Source organism: Rhinatrema bivittatum, chromosome 2 (genome assembly GCF_901001135.1).
Source record: "Rhinatrema bivittatum chromosome 2, aRhiBiv1.1, whole genome shotgun sequence".
NCBI lineage: Eukaryota > Metazoa > Chordata > Amphibia > Gymnophiona > Rhinatrematidae > Rhinatrema > Rhinatrema bivittatum.
This window is the reverse complement of record NC_042616.1, coordinates 589173462-589192328: the sequence shown is the minus strand read 5'-3', so window position 1 is coordinate 589192328 and position 18867 is coordinate 589173462. Positions and strand designations below refer to the sequence as shown.

Sequence of the window (18867 nt, the reverse complement as noted above, 5' to 3'; positions counted from 1 at the left end):
TATCTCAATCATGCTTTTTTTTTTTTTAGCCTACTTTTGTGGATCTATATCCCTAAAAATCTTTCTTCTTGGTGTTGGAGGGGTGGAAGGGTATATGAGAATTGTAACAGAGGTTAGTTTTGTCAGATCCATGTATATGTGCCAGACCACAGACAGATATTCAAGAAAAGTAGGCTCAATTTGATTTTATTTATTGTTTTTTTTTTTATATTCCACTGTTCAGTACTTTCTTTATGATCTTGGTGGAAATTCTTGTTTCATTCATTGCAACTTTTTGTCTGAACCTGCTGGCTAGATAAGGATGATGTATGATTTTGTATTGCCTGCAGCCTTTTAAACTTCTCAAAGTTCAGTATTAATATGTCAATTAAAAGACGAGTAGAAACATGAATTCTATTCTTTATAGTACAAGCAATGGTGGATAAAATGTAAATATAAATATTATTGCCTACAGAACCTAGTGCTGGCAGAAAACAGCCCAGGAAAGGATAGTACCGAGTATGTGATTGAATTTGAGCCCATTCTAACATACAAGACTGAAGAGCCTTTGAAACCATACATTTTGCAATTTTTGTTTTACAATGGTGAGTGCCATTAGAAATTGAATGCATTGTAATAGTTAAAACTTTGTCTAGATTTAATTTAATAAAACCAATTTGTTGTTTTAACTTAGCTGTATATCACTGGAAGGTTAGCAATATGAATTAGAACTTTTGCAATATACTTGTACCACAAAATTATCTTGAAAATTATAAAATTAGCTTCTTTACTGGCTTCCTTACTGTTTCACAATGGACATAATTCTGTTTGTGATTTAAAGAGAAATGTATGTCTGCATTATATTTTAGATTTTGAAAAACAGCAGAAGATGGCAGCACTAACCAGAGAGAAGGATCAACTCTCTCAATCAATAATTGTGTATAGAAGTTTGTTTGATACTACAAATCAGCTAGTTAATGAAATAAAATGTAAGTATTTTATGCAAGTAATACTTCTTATACTGGCTTTAAACTGATCTAATTGTGTTAATTTTGAAAAACATATAATTTCTTATCAATAAGTAAGAATATATAAAATAGGAAGAGGTAAAGTACCTCATAATATAATAATGAAATCATTTGCTTTGCTCCAAAAAATTGGCACAATATTTTTTTAAGTTGTAAAAAATAAGGCACTAATGATACCACAAACCTTCCATGTTTCAAAATTTTTCTTTATCGGTGTATCAGATGGTGTCTGTTAGTTAATTTTTTTGCCATTGCTTTGATTATACTTCTGTGTTTGATATTTGATAAGGCCAGCAGCTTTAAGAAATGTACTAGTTACAGCAGAGTAATCTAAGTCAGTGATCTGCATGATTTTTGTGTTTTGTGCCTGGGTTTCAAACATGACATCCTGAAGTATGGCAACTGCCAAAATATGTCCTCCAAGAATCTGAAAACAACACAGAGAGCAGATGGAAAGGTTTTTTGCTCCTTATTTAGTCTGATCCACCTGTATCAGCATCAAAGGACCAAGAAACTGCATTGGATGCTGGCAATGAATTGAGAATTCTTCAGTGTCAATCACCAATAGAGGCCATTGAAGTAAAGGTTGATGAAAGTGATGGATTTTCCTTCATTAGTATCAACACGAGTGGGGGGGGATACCAGTGTCAAGTGAAGGCCAAGAAGTATCAATGCACAGCTTTGAGAGCAGTTAGGTGTCAGCCATACATCCTTCTAAGGTTCCCTGCAGAGAGAGTGAGCAACTGTTTGTGGAATTGTGAAAATCCCCAGAGGTCCATGCCATGGCCACCGATACTCTTCTAGTGATGCAAGAGTGTATCACTTCTCTTTTTGTTACTCATGCAACTGGCATTAGCAGTCTTCCAGGGGCAGTTGAACAGGAGGACACATGAGATGACTGGATCTTTGTTTGGCTAGTACTTGTACATTATCTGTATCTATAGCAATGCAGACAGAGGTTCAATCAATTCTGGAGACTCATTGCACCTGATGGTATTGCACTGACATCAGTGCTTGCAGGATAATTGTGTTGATGCAGACTGCATCACTGTCAATCTCCAGTGAATCAGGAGAGGAAGCTTTCCCATTGTGCGAAGGTGCATTGGAATTTAGGTCCCACCATCTTGCTGAAGGCCTTTCTAGGACCATGGTGCATAATTAGGTGCACATGCACACTACTTAATTGGTCCATATGTCTGGATCAGAGTCTGAGGGTTCTTTGGGTTTTGTGTATGAGTCAGGATACTATTGTGAATTGGAGTCTGTCTGTTTCCCCTCAGATTCCTCTCCTTCACAGGAAAGAAGGAAGCCTCCACCTGAAGACATCTCCTCAGATCATGTGAAAATGTCAGAGACTGTTCTATTTCAGTTAGAGAAGGTTGCACCAAAAGCAAGTTTCCTAGAACATTGTGGAGATTCTTGATTTATTCTAAGCTTGCCATGGCAGGGCCCATCCATAAGGCCCTCAGAGAAGTACAGATGAGAATGTGAGAGACCCACCCCCGTACCTCTTGTTAACAAGAAGGCAAATGCCATGTATCATGTCCAAAAGGCTGCAAGATTTGAGAAGTTGCAGTTGCCTTACTAATCAGTTGTAGTAGAATCTTCTGTGAAGAAGTCCACGAGGTTGAAGATACACTCATCTGTGTCTTAGGAAAGGACTCTCATACTCTTAACCTTGTTGATAGGAAAATTTATCAGAATGTTATACTCATTTGTTGCATAGCTTCTGATTAGCTCTTTGAGCATAAGATATGCCTTGCAATTTCTTGTTGCTCACTCCTAGAGAAAAGTGATTGTTTTCCCAAGTTACTAAGTAGTACATTGAAAACAAATAGAAGAAAATATTTATTTTTTATCATCACATAATTAAGCTCTTGAATTTGTTTCCAGAGAAACTGGTGAAAGCTGTTAGTGTAGCTGGGTTTAAAAAAGATTTGGACAAGTTCCTAGAGGAAAAGTCCATAAACCATTATTAAGGTGGACTTGGGGAAATCCACTGCTTATCGCTGGTATAAGCAGCATAGAATCTGTTTACTTTTTGGGATCCTGCTAGGTACTTGTGACCTGGATTGGCCACTATTGGAAACAGGATACTCAGCTTGATGGACCTTTGGTCTGACTAGGTATGGCAAATCTTATATTTTCAAGTTTACCTGGCTAATAATTATTTTGGACTTATCCTCCAGAAACTTGTCTAAATCTCTTTTAATCCTGTTATACTGGTCACCATGACAACAAGTCCCATATCTTGATTGTGCGTTGAGTGAAAAAGTACTTTTCTATGAGATGTTTTAAATCTGTTGCTTGTTAGTTTCATGGAGTGTCCCCTTGTTTTAGTTATTATATAAAAGAGTAATTAACTGTTCTTTATTTGCCCATTCCACCTCACTCCTGATTTTATGAACTTTTGTCATATTCCCTCTGTCAATTTTGCAAGCTGAAGAGCCCTAACTTGTTTAGCCTTTCTTCATAAGGAGTAATTCCATCCCCCTTTATCTTTTTTATTACACAACTGCTGTACATTCTAGTTCCACTATATTATTTTGAGATAGAGTGACCAGAACGGTATGCAATATTTAATGTGCAATTGCACCATGGATTGATTGATATTCTACATTTTATTTTCCATTCCTTTCCAAATCATTCCTAACATTCTATTTTCTATTTTGACTGTTTATATACACTGAGCTGAGGATTTCAGCATGTCATTATGAGTCCAAGATCTTTTTCCTGGGTGGCATTTCTTAATACAGAGCACAGCATTGTGTATCCTACAGTTGGGATTATTTTTCCTTATTGTAACAGTCTACATTTAATTTCATCTGCTAGTTAGATGCCCATTTCCCCAGTTTTGCAAGGTTTTTCTGCAGTTCTTCACAGTCTGCTTTATTTTAACTCTTTGAATATTTTTGTCATTTTAAAAATTTGATTTTACGTATTGTTTCCTTTTTCAGATCGTTAATGAATAAGTTAAACACTGGTTACCATACAGATCCCTGGAGCACTCCACTATTTACCTTTCTCCACTGGGAAAACTAGCCATTTAGTCTTAAGTTTTCCTCTTTTTTAAACATCTGCCAAGCCACAATAGGACATTGCCTCCTACCCCATGACTTTTAAATTTCCTGAGGAGTCTCTTCTGTGGAACTTTGTCAGATGCCTTAAATCCAGATAAACTTCATTTTGGCTTTTCCCCATTAGATTTTCTCTGTCGTTATGGCCAGAAAACTTGTTTTTAACAATGGCTTTTATCATTTTGCACAGCACTAACATCAGATTCACTGATCTAAAGTTTCTCACAGGACAAGCAGGATGGTAGTCCTCACATATGGGTGAGGACTACCCATATGTGAGGAGCCCAATCACTGAACACTTTTGTCAAAGTTTCCAGAACTTTGACTGGCCCCTACTGGGTATGCCCAGCTTGGCACTAACCCTGCAGCCAGCAGGGGTCCCCCTTCAGTCTTCTTTTTTTCCGCGCAGCAGTAGCCTCGCGGTTAAAGTAGCTCTGCAGAGATTCCTGACAGGAATTTTCCTCACGGAATTGCTAAAAGTTAATTTGCCCCACAGGGGTCCCTCCTTTAACTTTTTTCAGACCGCGGTACTCCGGTAAGTTTTTACCCATTTTCCGTTGATTACCGTCGAGTTTGGCCCTCGCAGCCTATTGGCCGTCGACCGTACCGCGGCTCAATTTTCTCCATGACGTCGGGGTTCCGTCGGTGCCCAGTCTGTAATCGCACCATGTCCATCACAGACCCCATAAAGTCTGTGTTATTTGTCTAGGACTCAAGCACGATGTCTTGACCTGCACCAAATGTGCCCTGATGACACCAAAAGGTCGCAAGGCCAGAATGGAGAAGATGGAACTTCTCTTCCGTGCTCAAATCCCGACTCCGTCCATTGCATCGACGTCGTCTGAACCGGCACCATCGACTTCATGCCAGCATCGACCACCGACCGGTGACCATCCTGCATAGATGACTTCTCGGCCTTCGACACCCTCTACTCCCCCTCAGGACTGAGGGGATCGTAGAGACAAACATTGCCATCGACACCGTAAGTCTCGGACCATCGAGGGAGCGAAATCATCGACCTCACCATCGTCCGAGCCGCCGTCGAAGAAACCCCGTCCAGAAAAGGCACCGACCTTTTCAGCGACCGGGTCACCGAGGCAACCCTCACCCGACCGGGGATCGGGAGCCGCGACTCCGCCTTTAACAGTGGTCCCTCCGGCTATGGCTCTGCCTCCTTCTTCTGTTCCAGAGCCGGGTCTGCTTGCTCCAGGTCTCCGAGAAGAACTGGACCGGATGGTTCAGGAGTCCATCGACAAGGCGATACAACTACTCCAGGTTCCTCCGACACCGGTACCGATTGCGGAACCATCCACAGACCCCATTCCGGCAGTGTTGGCACCGCTGCTGTCCAGGATGGAAGTGCTCATTGCTGCTTCCACCGATGGACCCCAGGTCTTTGATGGCTCCAGTGCCCTCCCTGCTTACATTGTCATCGGGAGGAGAAACACTGTTCGACATCCCTCCATCGGAAGTTCTGCCTCAGCCATCGATGCCGATACGTCCCTCACCACCGATACAACCATCGGTGCCGATATGTCAGTCAGCGCCACCGAGCCATCCATCGATGCCCTCGATGCCTGCGCCGGTGCCTTCGATGCCTTTATCGGTGCCTCCGATAATTCCTCTGATTCCTTCGGAGCCTAGACCAGGACCTTCCGTATCCAACCACCCCATCCCCCTCTAGTTCCTAGAGGCACAGGTGCTGATCCCTATGATACCTGGACTGATGACTCCTCCCCAGACACCGATGATTTACCTTCACCACCTTCACCCACTGAAAGTAGGAAGCGTTCTCCTCCAGAGTACCTCTCCTTTATAAATTTTGTGAAGGAAATGTCTGAATTGGTTCCCTTCCAATTACAGACTGAACAGGATGACAGACACCAGATGATGGAGTTGCTCCAATTCTTGGTTGCTCCCAAGGAAATAACCTCAATCCCTATCCACCAGGTTCTTCTGGATCTCCTTAATAAGAACTGGGAACATCCTGGCTCCATTGCTCCAGTGCATAGAAAAGCTGACACAATCTATTTGGTGCAGTCAGCTCCAGGCTTTCTGAAAACTCATTTGGATCACCAATCTGTAGTTGTTGAATCTGCACAAAAAAGAGCAAAAAGATCAAAGCCTCACACTTCTTTTCCCCCTGATAAGGAACAGAAGTTTCTAGATGCCATTGGCCGTCGAGTATTCCAAGGCTCAATGCTCATCTCCCGGATTGCAGCTTATCAGCTCTATATGACCCAATATAATAAGGTCATTTTTAAGCAGATACAAGATTTGACAGATACCCTGCCTCAACAATTCCAAGATCAGCTTCAAGCCCTAGTAAATAAGGGTTTTGAAGCAGGCAAGCATGAGATCAGGTCATCCTATGATATCTTTGATACTGCTACCAGAGTATCTGCAGCAGCTATTTCGACAAGGAGATGGGCCTGGCTCAAGTCTTCCGACCTTCGCCCTGAGGTACAAGACCGGTTATCTGACCTACCCTGTGTAGGAGATAACCTAATTGGAGAACAAATGCAACACACAGTGGCGGAACTTAAGGACCATCATGAGACTCTGACAGCTCTCTCTGATGCCTTCTGACTACTCTTCAAAACAGCCCTTCTGAAAGGACTCTAAAAAGTCCTTCTTCCGGCTGAAGAAGTCCTATCCGCCACCAACCAGAATCCCATGCCATGAGATCTTTTCAAAAAGCCCAGTCTCGTCAGACACGGAAACAAAAGCCGCAAGCAGCTCCTCAACCAGGTCCTGCTTCAGGTTTTTGACTTCCACCTAGAGAGCAGCAGCCAACCATCATTGCCTCACATACCATTGGGAGGCCGACTATGCCATTTCAACAACATATGGCACTCAATTACCTCAGACCAATGGGTACTGGCGATAGTTGCCTAGGGTTACCATCTGAACTTTCTCTCCGTGCCACCGGACTCCCCACCTCTGCTGATATGGAGAACATCCGATCACTCCATCCTTCTGGATCAGGAGGCCTCCCTCCTTCTCCAATCCAAGACAATAGAACCCATACCCTACTCTCAGCACGGCCTAGGGTTCTATTCCCAGTACTTCCTGATCCCCAAAAAAATAGGGAGGCATTCATCCTATTCTGGACCTACGGGCCCTCAACAAGTACCTCCAGCGGGAGAAATTCAAGATGGTAACCTTAGGCTCGCTTCTTCCAGAGGAGACTGGCTCTGCTCTCTAGACTTCCAGGACGCATGCACTCATATTGCGATAACTCATCTCATCGCAAATACCTAAGGTTTCTAGTAAGTCCAAAGCACGATCAATATCGAGTCCTTCCATTCGGCCTAGCCTCTGTGCCGCAAGTCTTCACGAAATGCCTCGTAGTGGTTGCAGCTTTCCTAAGAACTCAGGGTGTTCACGTCTACCCCTATCTAAACGATTGGTTAGTCTGGGCTCCCACTCAGCAAGCTGGTCTGTCGTCCCTCAATCTAACCTTCCACACTCTAATTTCACTAGGATTTCTCGTCAACCGACAAATCCTCTTTAGTCCCATCTCAAACCTTGTCATTCATTGGGGAAGACTTGGACACCTTGCAGGCAAGGGCTTTTCTACCTCAACAGCAAGCGCTCACTCTCGTGTCTCTTGCACACCAGCTGCAGTCTCAACAATCCGTGACTGCACGTCACTTTCTTATCCTCCTGGGACACATGGCGTCCTCAGTGCAAGTCACACCAATGGCAAGATTGGCCATGAGAGTCATGCAGAGGACTCTACGATCACAATGGACTCAAAGTGTTCAGTCCCTGTTGACCATGGTCCACGTAACTGCCTCACTCAGTCAGTCTCTTGCCTGGTGGAGACATCAGAACAATCTCCTCCAAGGCTTGCCCTTTAAGGCTCCAGACCCTCAAATAACTCTCACCACCAATGCTTCCAACCTCGGCTCGGGAGCCCATGTGGCCAATCTGCAGACACAAGGATCTTGTTCTCCAGAGGAAGCCAAACACCAAATAAATTTCCTGGAGCTTCGAGCAATCAGATATGCTCTCAGGGCATTTCAGGATCATCTCTCAAATCAAGTTATCCTGATCCAGATGGACAGCTAGGTGGCCATGTGGTACATCAACAAACAGGGAGGCACGGGCTCCTTCCTTCTGTATCGGGAAGCTGCACAGATATGGGCAGAAGCTCTCTCCTGTTCGATGTACCTCAGGGCCACCTGGTTGCTGGGAGTGGACAATGGTTGGCACATCTTTCAACCGCACGAGTGGTCTCTCAACCCCTCAGTAGCGAACTCCATCTTCCAACAATGGGGATATCCTCAGATAGACCTCTTTGCGTCTCCTCAAAACCACAAAGTAGAGAACTTCTGCACACTCATTTGCAGCAAACACTCTCAGCCCAGAGACACATTCGCCCTCTCGTGGGAAACCGGTCTACTTTATGCATTCCCTCCACTTCCTCTTCTCTCGAAGACTCTCATGAAGTTACGTCAGGACAAGGGAACCATGATCCTGATAGCACCTCACTAGTCACACCAAGTGTGGTTTCCAATACTGCAGGATCTCTCCATTCGCAGGTGCATTCCCTTAGGAAAGGACCTGCTTCTGATCACTCAAAACGACGGGTGCCTTCGCCATCCCAATCTTCTTTCTTTCTTTCTTTCTTTCTTTATTTATTTGTGGTTTTTTTTATATTGCAGCATGTTTGGACCATCACCTCGGTTTACAGTATAACATAATGCAGCAACTAGCTTTACATAAAACATATGAAAACTAATAACAGGTCCCTGATGGCATGGATGTTGAAAGGTTAATCCTTCAGCCACTTAACCTTTCTGAACCAGTTTCCCATGTCTTGATTGCTTTACGGAAGCCTTCCACGAGAAAAGCTTACTCTTACAAATGGAAAGGTTCACTTCATGGTGCTGTTCTCAGTCCCTTGACCCCTTTTTCTTTCCAATTACGAGGTTTTTGGACTATCTCTGGCATTTATCAGAGTCAGGTCTAAAGACTTCTTCCATCAGAATGCATGTCAGTGCGGTAGCCGCCTTCCATAAAGATGTCGGGGATGTTCCTATATCAGTACAACCCTTTGTAACATGTTTTTTGAAGGGCTTGCTTCACCTCAAGCCTCCACTATGTCCTCCGGCCCCTTCTTGGGACCTTAACCTGGTTTTGAGTCGGCTCATGAAACAACCATTCGAGCCTCTTCACTCTTGTGAACTTCGATATCTCACATGGAAAGTGATTTTCTTTTTCTTTTTATTTATTTATTAATTTATGGATTCTTTTATACCGAGGTACGTATAGCAATACATCACCTCGGTTTACAGTGAAACAAATTAGCAACCTGCTTTACATATAACAGTTTAAACACAGTAAACGATAAACAGAAAGGTCTTAACATAAAATGCTATCTTTAACATAAAAAAAGGTCTTAACATAAAATGTTAAAAAAAGGTCTTAACATAAAATGCTACTTTAGCAATCACTTCAGCTCCAGAGTTAGTGAATTACACGCCCTAGTTACCTATCTGCCTTACACTAAACTTCTGCAGGACCGGGCAGTACTCTGCACTCACCCTAAATTCTTACCCAAGGTAGTTTCGGATTTTCATCTAAATCAATCCATCATACTACCTACCTTTTTTCCCAGGCCCCATTTCAATCCAGGAGAGCAGGCTCTGCATACCCTTGACTGTAAACGGGCTCTAGCCTTCTACCTAGACCGTACAGCTGCCCACAGGGAAAGCACTCAATTGTTTGTCTCTTTCCATCCTAACAAATTAGGACAGCCTGTGGGTAAGCAGACTCTCTCTTCCTGGTTGGCGGACTGCATAGCCTTTTGCTATCAGCAAGCGGGTATTCCATTTCAAGACCGTGTTAAAGCACACTCCGTGAGGGCCATGGCAACTTCAGTAGCACACCTCCGATCAGTGCCGCTTCCTGACATCTACAGGGCTGCCACCTGGAGTTCTCTCCATACCTTTGCAGCCCACTATTGCTTGGACAAAGCCGGAAGACAAGATTCCATCTTCGGCCAGTCTATCCTTCGTAACCTGTTTACAACGTGACGTACCAACACCCTTCTGCCTGCCCGGTGGGGTTCAGCATGCCCTCTACCAAATTCCACCCCAGTTGTTGTGCTTGTTGCACACCTTTAGGTACATTTGGTGCATGCTCGGACATCCTCATCTCGGTACTCACCCATATGTGAGGACTCCCATCCTGCTTGTCCTGTGAGAAAGCAAATGTTGTTTACCTATAACAGGTGTTCTCACAGGACAGCAGGATGTTAGTCCTCACGAAACCCGCCCGCCGCCCTACGCTGTTGGGTTCGTAATGTTTTATTATTTTATTTTTCGGCACTGCCTGTAGCTTTTAAATAAGACTGAAGGGGGACCCCTGCTGGCTGCAGGGTTAGTGCCATGCTGGGCATACCCAGTAGGGGCTAGTCAAAGTTCTGGAAACTTTGACAAGTGTTCCGTGATTGGGCTTCATCCTGTGATGTCACCCGTATGTGAGGACTAACATCTGCTGTCCTGTGAGAACACCTGTTACAGGTAAGCAACATTTGCTTTCCTTGATCACCCTTGAAGCCCCTTTTAAAAACTGACCAGTTTTCAGGTATTCTGGCTGTTTTTAATAATAGCAGATCAGCAATTTCATATTTGAGTTCTTTTAGAACCCTGGGATAAATATCCGTCCAGTCCTCATGATTTATTACTCTTTAGTTGTCAGTTTGCTCTATTACTACATCCATTTCCGCTGTGATTTGCTTCAGTTCCTCTAAATTATAGCCATCATAGAATGCATGCAGTAAATCTTCCCAACATCCTTCTTCATAAAGATCAAAGCAAAGAACTAATTTAGTTTTTCTACTATCACTTCATAGTGTGAGTGACCATTTTACTCTTTGGTCATCTAGCTGTCCAACAGACTCCCTCACAGGCTTCTTGCTTCACATGTACTTGAAACTTCTTTTATTAGATTTTGCTTCTGTGGCATTATTCTTTTCAAATTTGCTCTTGGCCTGCCTTATTAATGTTTTACATCTAACTTCCCCAATGCTATTGTTTCCCCCTTTTTTCCTCATTTGAATCCGCTTTCCATTTTCTGAAAGATGTTCTTTTGGTTTTAACTATCTTCCTCCCTTCTCCATTTATTCATGCTAGCATTGTTTGATCTTCTTTCTATTTATTTATTTAAGGATTTTTATATACCGCAGTTTGTTAGCAAACATCACTTCGGTTTACAGAGAACATTAATTTAGCAACAAGCTTTACAATCAAAATTAAGTTAAGGCGAAACAAGTTTGTAAACAATAATAATGTAACTAATACATTAGGTTAATACACGATAATACTCAACAATACTTCCAAGGAGGTGTAGGGTACTGGGGGATCAGGAATATCAGTATAGAAATAGCAGTTCAATTATGACAGAATGTGAGGGTAACTCATACTGATTAGTGATTTCTTAAAAATTCAAGATTAATAGACTGATAATTACTATTATAGTAAGTATATTTTGAAATAAATGTTACCAATGAGTGTTAAGAGTAGTTGGCAAATAAACTGAAAGAAGGAATGGGAAAATTCTATACAATGTCATGATATGATATAAGAAACAAAATGGATAGAGTTCTACCTTTTTTAATGTGGTGAATACATGTTATCTTGGCTTCTTGTATATGCTTTATATAAATTTAAACTCTCACAATGCTGTTTTCTGTTTTTTTTTCTGATTTCCTCATTTTATTGTAGTCTCCCTTTTTAAAGTTTAATGTTTCTGTACTAGTTTTACTTAATTTTCTCCTTCAAACGATTATATCAAATTTGACTGCATTATCATCACTATTGCTAAGCAGCCTCACCACCATTACTGCTACTACTATTACTAGTAATCACTTCTAGCACTACTCTACACATGCAGGGCTATACAAATACACATACAAAACAGTCCCTTCTCAGTAGAGCTTTAGTCTAATCAAAACAAACACACAGGATGAAAGCAACTTTGGAATTTCATTTATTCAGAAAATGGTTAAAATCAATATGCCTGTGAATGGGATAAGGAGTAAGATTTAAAAGTAAACTCAGAAAGGTGTGTTCTTAGACTAGATTTGAATAAGGCCAGAGAGGTAGCATGACATACAAACTCGGGAATTCTATTCCAAGCATATAGAAAGCATAACATCAGGAGTTAGCAGAAGGGCATAGATATGAGTGACTTGCCCAATGAGCAGAGTTCTTGAGGAGGGGTGTAAGGAGAGATAGAAGTGGTGAGGATCTGAGGGAAGGCCCTTGTAGGTGAGTAAAAGGAGCTAGAACTGTATGTAGAAATGTAGAGATGTAAGAAGAGAGGTTATAAAGGTTCAGTGACATGGGCAAAAAATTTCCTGGGAGACCTATGAGGAGCAGGTCACAGTAGTCAAGTGAGAAGTGATCAGAGATGGATAAGGATTCTTGTAGTATGTTCATAATGGAAGGAATGGATTTTGGTAGTGATTTAGAGAAAAAACATGCTTTAGCAGTATTTTGGATGTGTGAAATGTTGTGGGCTGAAGGGACTCTGTCTTCCACAGAAATAGGGAAAGGGGTGAGGTGAAATACATTTGGGAGGAAAGGTAGAATCCTGTCTTGGCCATGTTGAGTTTAAGGTTGCACTGGGACTGGTCCCTGGACCTTGTTATAGTCTGAAGGTCTTGCTTTTGGATTTTCTTGCGCATCCTGCTGGATCTTCTTCTCCATCCTCTGTCTTTATTCTGTTCTTATAGTATTGTGCAAGAATTGCATGGATATAGGTTACATGTTGTATAGTGATCAAATCACATAGCTAAAAAAGGTAATGCCAGTTATTGCAAGTTCTTGAGATGGAGGAGAAGATAGAAAGGTAGAACTAGTCTGGGTGGGTTCTGGTCCTGGGTTTTCTTGCAGGTGAGGTGGTAATTTGATTGTACCATTTCTAGAAACTTCAGATGGTTATATCAGAGATAATCAGTATTTTATCCTTAGTTTTAGGCCGTTGACAGGAAAGATGCATGGCACAGCAGAGAAACTGATCTATCCTAGTAAATGCCCAGGTCCTATGTTTTTAGGTAAATAACTCATCTTTGTCTTGCTATATAACTCTGATGGGTCTTTTGTTTATGAACATTTGTCTTCCTTGAATCTTCTGTTGATGGTCCCCTTTCCAGAGAATCTCCAACTGATAGGCCTTGTTGTGGGTGGGGGAAGATAATAGCATCACAGCATTCTTATTTATTTATTTATTTGTAAGCTTTTATATACCGTTGTTTGGAACATACCGTCACAACGGTTTACAGACAAAGAAAATAAAAGAAAAATGATAAAAACTGTAAAATAATAAAAGCTATTACAATACGATAAGAATAGTAAATTAACCATTGGGTTCAAGAACTTAAAATAAATGACTAAATAAGTAAATATAAACAAGCCATCTAAATCATAAAACTTCATAAAAATACAAAGATAAAAATAACATTAATAAGAACATATTAAGAATAAATAAGAAATCAGAAACAGTAAAAAACGTAATTTAAGGTTGTCAAAAGTAAACCAGATAAATATCATTATAAAAATGTGCAATGCAAATTGAAAAATAAATAAAAAACCTTATCCAATGCCCTCCTTGTACACCTGCTCAAAGAGCCAAGTTTTGAGATGTTTTCTGAACTGTTTTAAATCATTTTGTAACCTTAGGTTCACCGGGAGAGTGTTCTACAGCCCTGGTCCTGCTAGCGAGATTGCTCTTTCTCTAACTGTAGTAAGTTTTGCTGTAGATATAGAGGGTATTGATAAGAACCCTTTGTTAGCTGATCTAAGGTTGCTATGTATTCGTACCACAGCATTCAACCATTCTACTTGGTTGCCATGAATTGCCTTATGCAGGATACAGAGTACCTTATACTCAATGCGTTTTTCGATTGGTAATCAGTGTAAAGATTTTAGAATGGGGGTAATGTGATCTGTTTTGTTTTTTGTTTTGTTTTTTTTTTGCAACTGGTTGAGATTCTAGTGGCAGCATTTTGGAGAATCCGTAACGGTCGTATCGTAGATTTCGGTAAGCTTAACAAGAGGGAGTTACAGTAATCTGAGTTGGTGAAAATTAGTCGTCGTAATGTAGCAGTGGTTTGAGGTACTTAAGCATGACTAATTTACTAAAACCTTCTTTAATCTTAATTGAAATATGTTTTTTGAAGTTTAACTCAGAATCGATCCAAATGCCTAGATCTCTTTGTCACCTAGTTTGATTAAACACTTATCGAGTTGCATTGTGTTGTTTATATTGGATGCTGTACTTTTGCTTTCAAGTAGGATAACTTCATTCTTAATTTCCTTGGTCATTTCTCTCATTTCCAGACATTATAATAATCCTGCATCAATATAATTAATAGTTTTGCACAGACATTTTTGGTATAGAGTTAGATCTGGAAATCAACAATTTAAAGATAGTGATAGCGAGACAAAATAGGATAAAATCCTGAAATCTAAATGAGGACAAAGTATCAAGGAGTAGGTGGTGGTAAACTTTGTCAAAAGCAGCAGATAAAAACTTTAAAAGTTGCCATACTGGGTCAGACCAAAAGTACATTAAGCCTGGCATCCTATTTCCAATATTAGCCAATCCAGAATACATGTACCTGGCAAGTACTAAAACATTAAATAAATCTCATGCTACTAGTGCTGGTAATAAATAGTGGCTATTGCCTAAGTCAGCTTGATTAATAGCAATTTACTCCAGGAACTTGTCCAAACCTTTTTTTGAAACCAGCTATACTTGTTATCTTTACCACATCCTCTGGCAATGAATTCCAGAGCTTAATTGTGCATTTAGTGAAAAATAATTTTCTCCAAATTGTTTTAAATTTGCTACTTGCTAACTTAATGGATTGCCTCCTAATCCTTGTATAATCAGAAAGAGTAAAATAACCAATTCACATTTACCTGTTCTTATCCTTTCATGATTTTATAGACCTCTGTCATATCTCCCCTCAATTGTCTTTTTTCCAAGCTGAACAGCCCTAACCTCTTTAGATTTTCCTCATAGGGGAGCCGTTCCATGCTCTCTATCATTTTGGTCACTCTTCTCTGTACCTTTTCTAGTGCAATTATATATTTTTTAAGATGCTGAAACCAAAATTGCACACAGTACTCAAGGTGCAGTCTCACCATGGAGCAATACAGAGGCATTATGACCAAAATGATAAAGAGCATGGAACTGCTTCCCTATGAGGAAAGACTAAAGAGGATAGAGCTGTTCAACTTGGAGACAGCTGAGGGGGAATATGATAGAGGTCTCCAAAATCATAGGAGGACTTGAACAGGAAAATGTGAAAAGGTTATTTACTCTTTCGGATAATACAAGGACTAGGGTTGCATTCTATGAAGTTAGCAAGTAGCACATGTAAAACAAATCAGAGAAAATTATTTTTCACTCAGCGCACAATTAAGCTCTGGATTTTGTTGTCAGAGGATGTGGTTAAGGCTGCTAGTGTAGCTGAGTTTTAAAAAGGAAAGGAGAAGTCCATAAACTACTATTAATCAATTGAGAATATTCACTGCTTGAGGCTGGCAATTGGTAGCATGGGATTTATTTAATGTTTGGGTACTTTCCAGGTACTTGCGACTTGGATTGGCCACTGTTGGAGACAGGATACTGGCCTTGGTCTGACCCAGAATGGCTTATCATATGTTCTTATGTTCTCACCATTCCCTTCCTAATAATTTCCAACATTGTTTGCATTTATGACCCTTAATAGACTGAGCCGACTATTTCAATGTATTATCCATTTTGACACCTAGACCTTTTTCCTGGGTAATAAATCCTAATATGGAACATCATGTAACTACAGTATGGGTATTTTTTCCTATGTGCATCACTTTGCACTTGTCCACATAAAATTTCATCTGCCATTTGCATGCCCAATCGTTTAGTCTTGCAAGATCCTCCTGCAATTTATCACAATCCTCTTGTGATTTCACAATTCAGAATAATTTTCTGACTTCTGTAAATCGATTACCTCATTTGTCGTCCCCCTTTCCAGATTATTTATAAATATAGTTCCTGCATGGAATAAATGATGGTTTTATGGAGGAATTGGTTCAGGAACTGACAAGAGAGGGAGCTATTTTAGATCTAATTCTTAGTGGAGCGTAGGATTTGGTGAGAGAGGTAACGGTGTTAAGGCCCTTGGCAGTAGTGATCATACCATGATCAAATTTTAATTAATAACTGAAAGGGGGCAACAAGTTAATCCATGGCTCTAGCACTAAACTTTCAAAAGGGGAACTTTGATAAAATGAGAAAAAAAAACTGAAAGGTGCAGCTACAAAGGCTAAGAGTGAGCAACAGGCATGGACATTGTTAAAAAATATTAGTCCAGATATATTCCGTGCAGTAAGAAATGTAGAAGGAAGGCCAAATGATTGCAGGCATGGTTAAAAGATGAGGTGAGAGAGGCTATTTTTAGCCAAAACATCTTCCTTCAAAAATTGGAAGAAGGATCCTTCTGAAGAAAATAGGAAAAAACATAAGCATAGGCAAGTTAAATGTAAAACAATGATAAGACAGGCTAAGAAAATTTGAAAAGAAGCTGGCTGTAGAGGCAAAAACTCATAATAAAATTTGTTTTAATATATCCAAAGCAGGAACCCTGTGAGCGAGTCAGTTGGACCATTGGACAATCTAGGGGTTGAAAGGGGTACTTAGGGAAGATAAGGCCATTGCAGAAAGATGAAATTAATTATTTGCTTCAGTGTTTATGGATGAGGATGTTGGGGAGATACCCGTTGCAAGACGGTTTTCAAGGGTGACGATTCAGATGTACTGAACCAAATCGCGGTGAACATGGAAGATGTAGTAGGCCAGATTGACAAACTGAGGAGTAGTAATTCACCTGGACCAGATATTATATACCCCAGGGTTCTATTACAAGTAATTAGTAACCTTTCATTAAAATCATCCGTTGTACCTTAAGACTGGAAAGTGGACAAAGTAACCCCGATATTCAAAAAGGGCTCCAGAGGTGATCTGGGAAACTATAGACCAGTGAGCCTGACTTCAGTGCCCAGAAAAATCATGGAAACTATTATAAAGAATTACATCATAGAACATTTAGATAGACATGATTTAATGGGAAGGATTTACTCAAGGGAAGTCTTGCCTCACAAATCTGCTATATTTTTTTAAGGGCTGAATAAACTTGGATAAAGGTGAACTGGTAGATATGGTGTATTTGGATTTTCAGAAAGCATTTGATAAAGTCCCTCATGAGAGGCTTCTAATAAAACTAAAAAGTTATGGGATAGGGTTCGATGTCCTTTTGTGGACTGCAAACTGATTAAAAAAAACAGGAAACAGAGAGTAGGATTAAATGGTCTGTTTTCACAGTGGAAAAACAGTGCCTCAGGGATCTGTACTTGGACTGGTGCTTTTTTTATATATTTATGAATGATCTGGAAAAGGGGTATATCAAGTGAGCTGATCAAATTTGCAGCTGACACAAAATTATTCAGAGTAGTTAAATCACAAGCAGATTGTGATACATTGTTGGAGGACCTTGTGAGACTGGAAGATTGGGCACCAAATGGCAGATGAAATTTAATGTGGACAAGTACAAGGTGATGCATATAGGAAAAAATAACGCTTGCTGTAGTTACACGATGTTAGGTTCCATATTAGGAACTACCACCTAGGAAATAGAACTAGAAGTCATAGTAGATAATACATTGAAATTGTCAGCTCGTTGTGATGTGGCGGTCAAAAAATCAAACAGAATATTAGGAATTAGTAAGGAAATGGTGAATAAAATGTGGATGATATAAAGCCTTTGTATCGCTTCATGGTGAGACCGCAACTTGAATACTGTGTGCAATTCTGCTCGCCACATCTCAAAGATATAGTTGCACTGAAGAAAGTACAGAGAAGGGCAACTAAAATGATAAAGGGCATGGAAAGGCTCCTCTGTGAGGAAAGGCTAAAGAGGTTAGGGCTGTTCAGCTTGGAGAAGAGACGGCTGAAAAGGAGATTTGATAGAGGTCTACAAAATCATGAAAGCATTTGAACGAATAAATGTGAATCGGTTATTTTACTCTTTCAGATAATAGGACTAGGGAGCACTCCATAAAGTTATCAAGTAGCACATTTAAAACAAATTAGAGAAAAATTATTTTTCATGAACTTGCAATTAAGCTATGGAATTAATTGCTAGAGGATGTGTTAAGGCAGTTAATGTAGCTGGGTTTAACAAAGGTTTGGATAAGTTCCTGAAAGAGAAGTCCATAAACGTCTATTAATATATATGGAGTGGCCACTGTTTGTTATCAGCATTAGTAGATTGGGATCTTTTTTAAGGTTTGGGTACTAGCCAGATACTTATGACTCATTTGGCCACTGCTGGAAACAGGATACTGGGCTTGATGGACCCTTGGTCAGATCCAGTATGGCATGTTCTTATGTAGTTCAAGGAGGATGAGGACTGAGTAGAGGTCTTTGGTTTTAGCCATGAACTAGTTATTGTAGACTTTGTAGGGGCTGTTTATGTGGAATGCAGAGGGAAAATACTAGACTGGAGTGGAATAAGAATGGCTTGAGATGTAAAAATGTCAAGATAGCAGAGGTTAAGTGCACATGCAAGTAGTTTGGATATGACAAAAGGGTGATGGTAGAAAATTAGTAGGGCAGAAGCAGTCCAGTGAGAGTTTTCTGAAGAGTAGTGTGATCAAAACATGGTTGAAGACAATGGGAAAATATGCAGTGGAAAGTGATCGATTGAGGATGTGATA

At 40.5% G+C, this 18867-nt stretch overlaps 1 protein-coding gene across 1 annotated transcript in view; it reads left to right on the top strand.

The window, feature by feature from the left end:
- SMCHD1 (structural maintenance of chromosomes flexible hinge domain containing 1) overlaps positions 1-18867 on the top strand; it is a 1156633-nt gene that overhangs the window by 851687 nt on the left and 286079 nt on the right. The window contains 2 exon segments of the mRNA XM_029591083.1: positions 455-584; positions 849-968. Coding sequence (XP_029446943.1) covers positions 455-584; positions 849-968 — 250 coding nt within the window.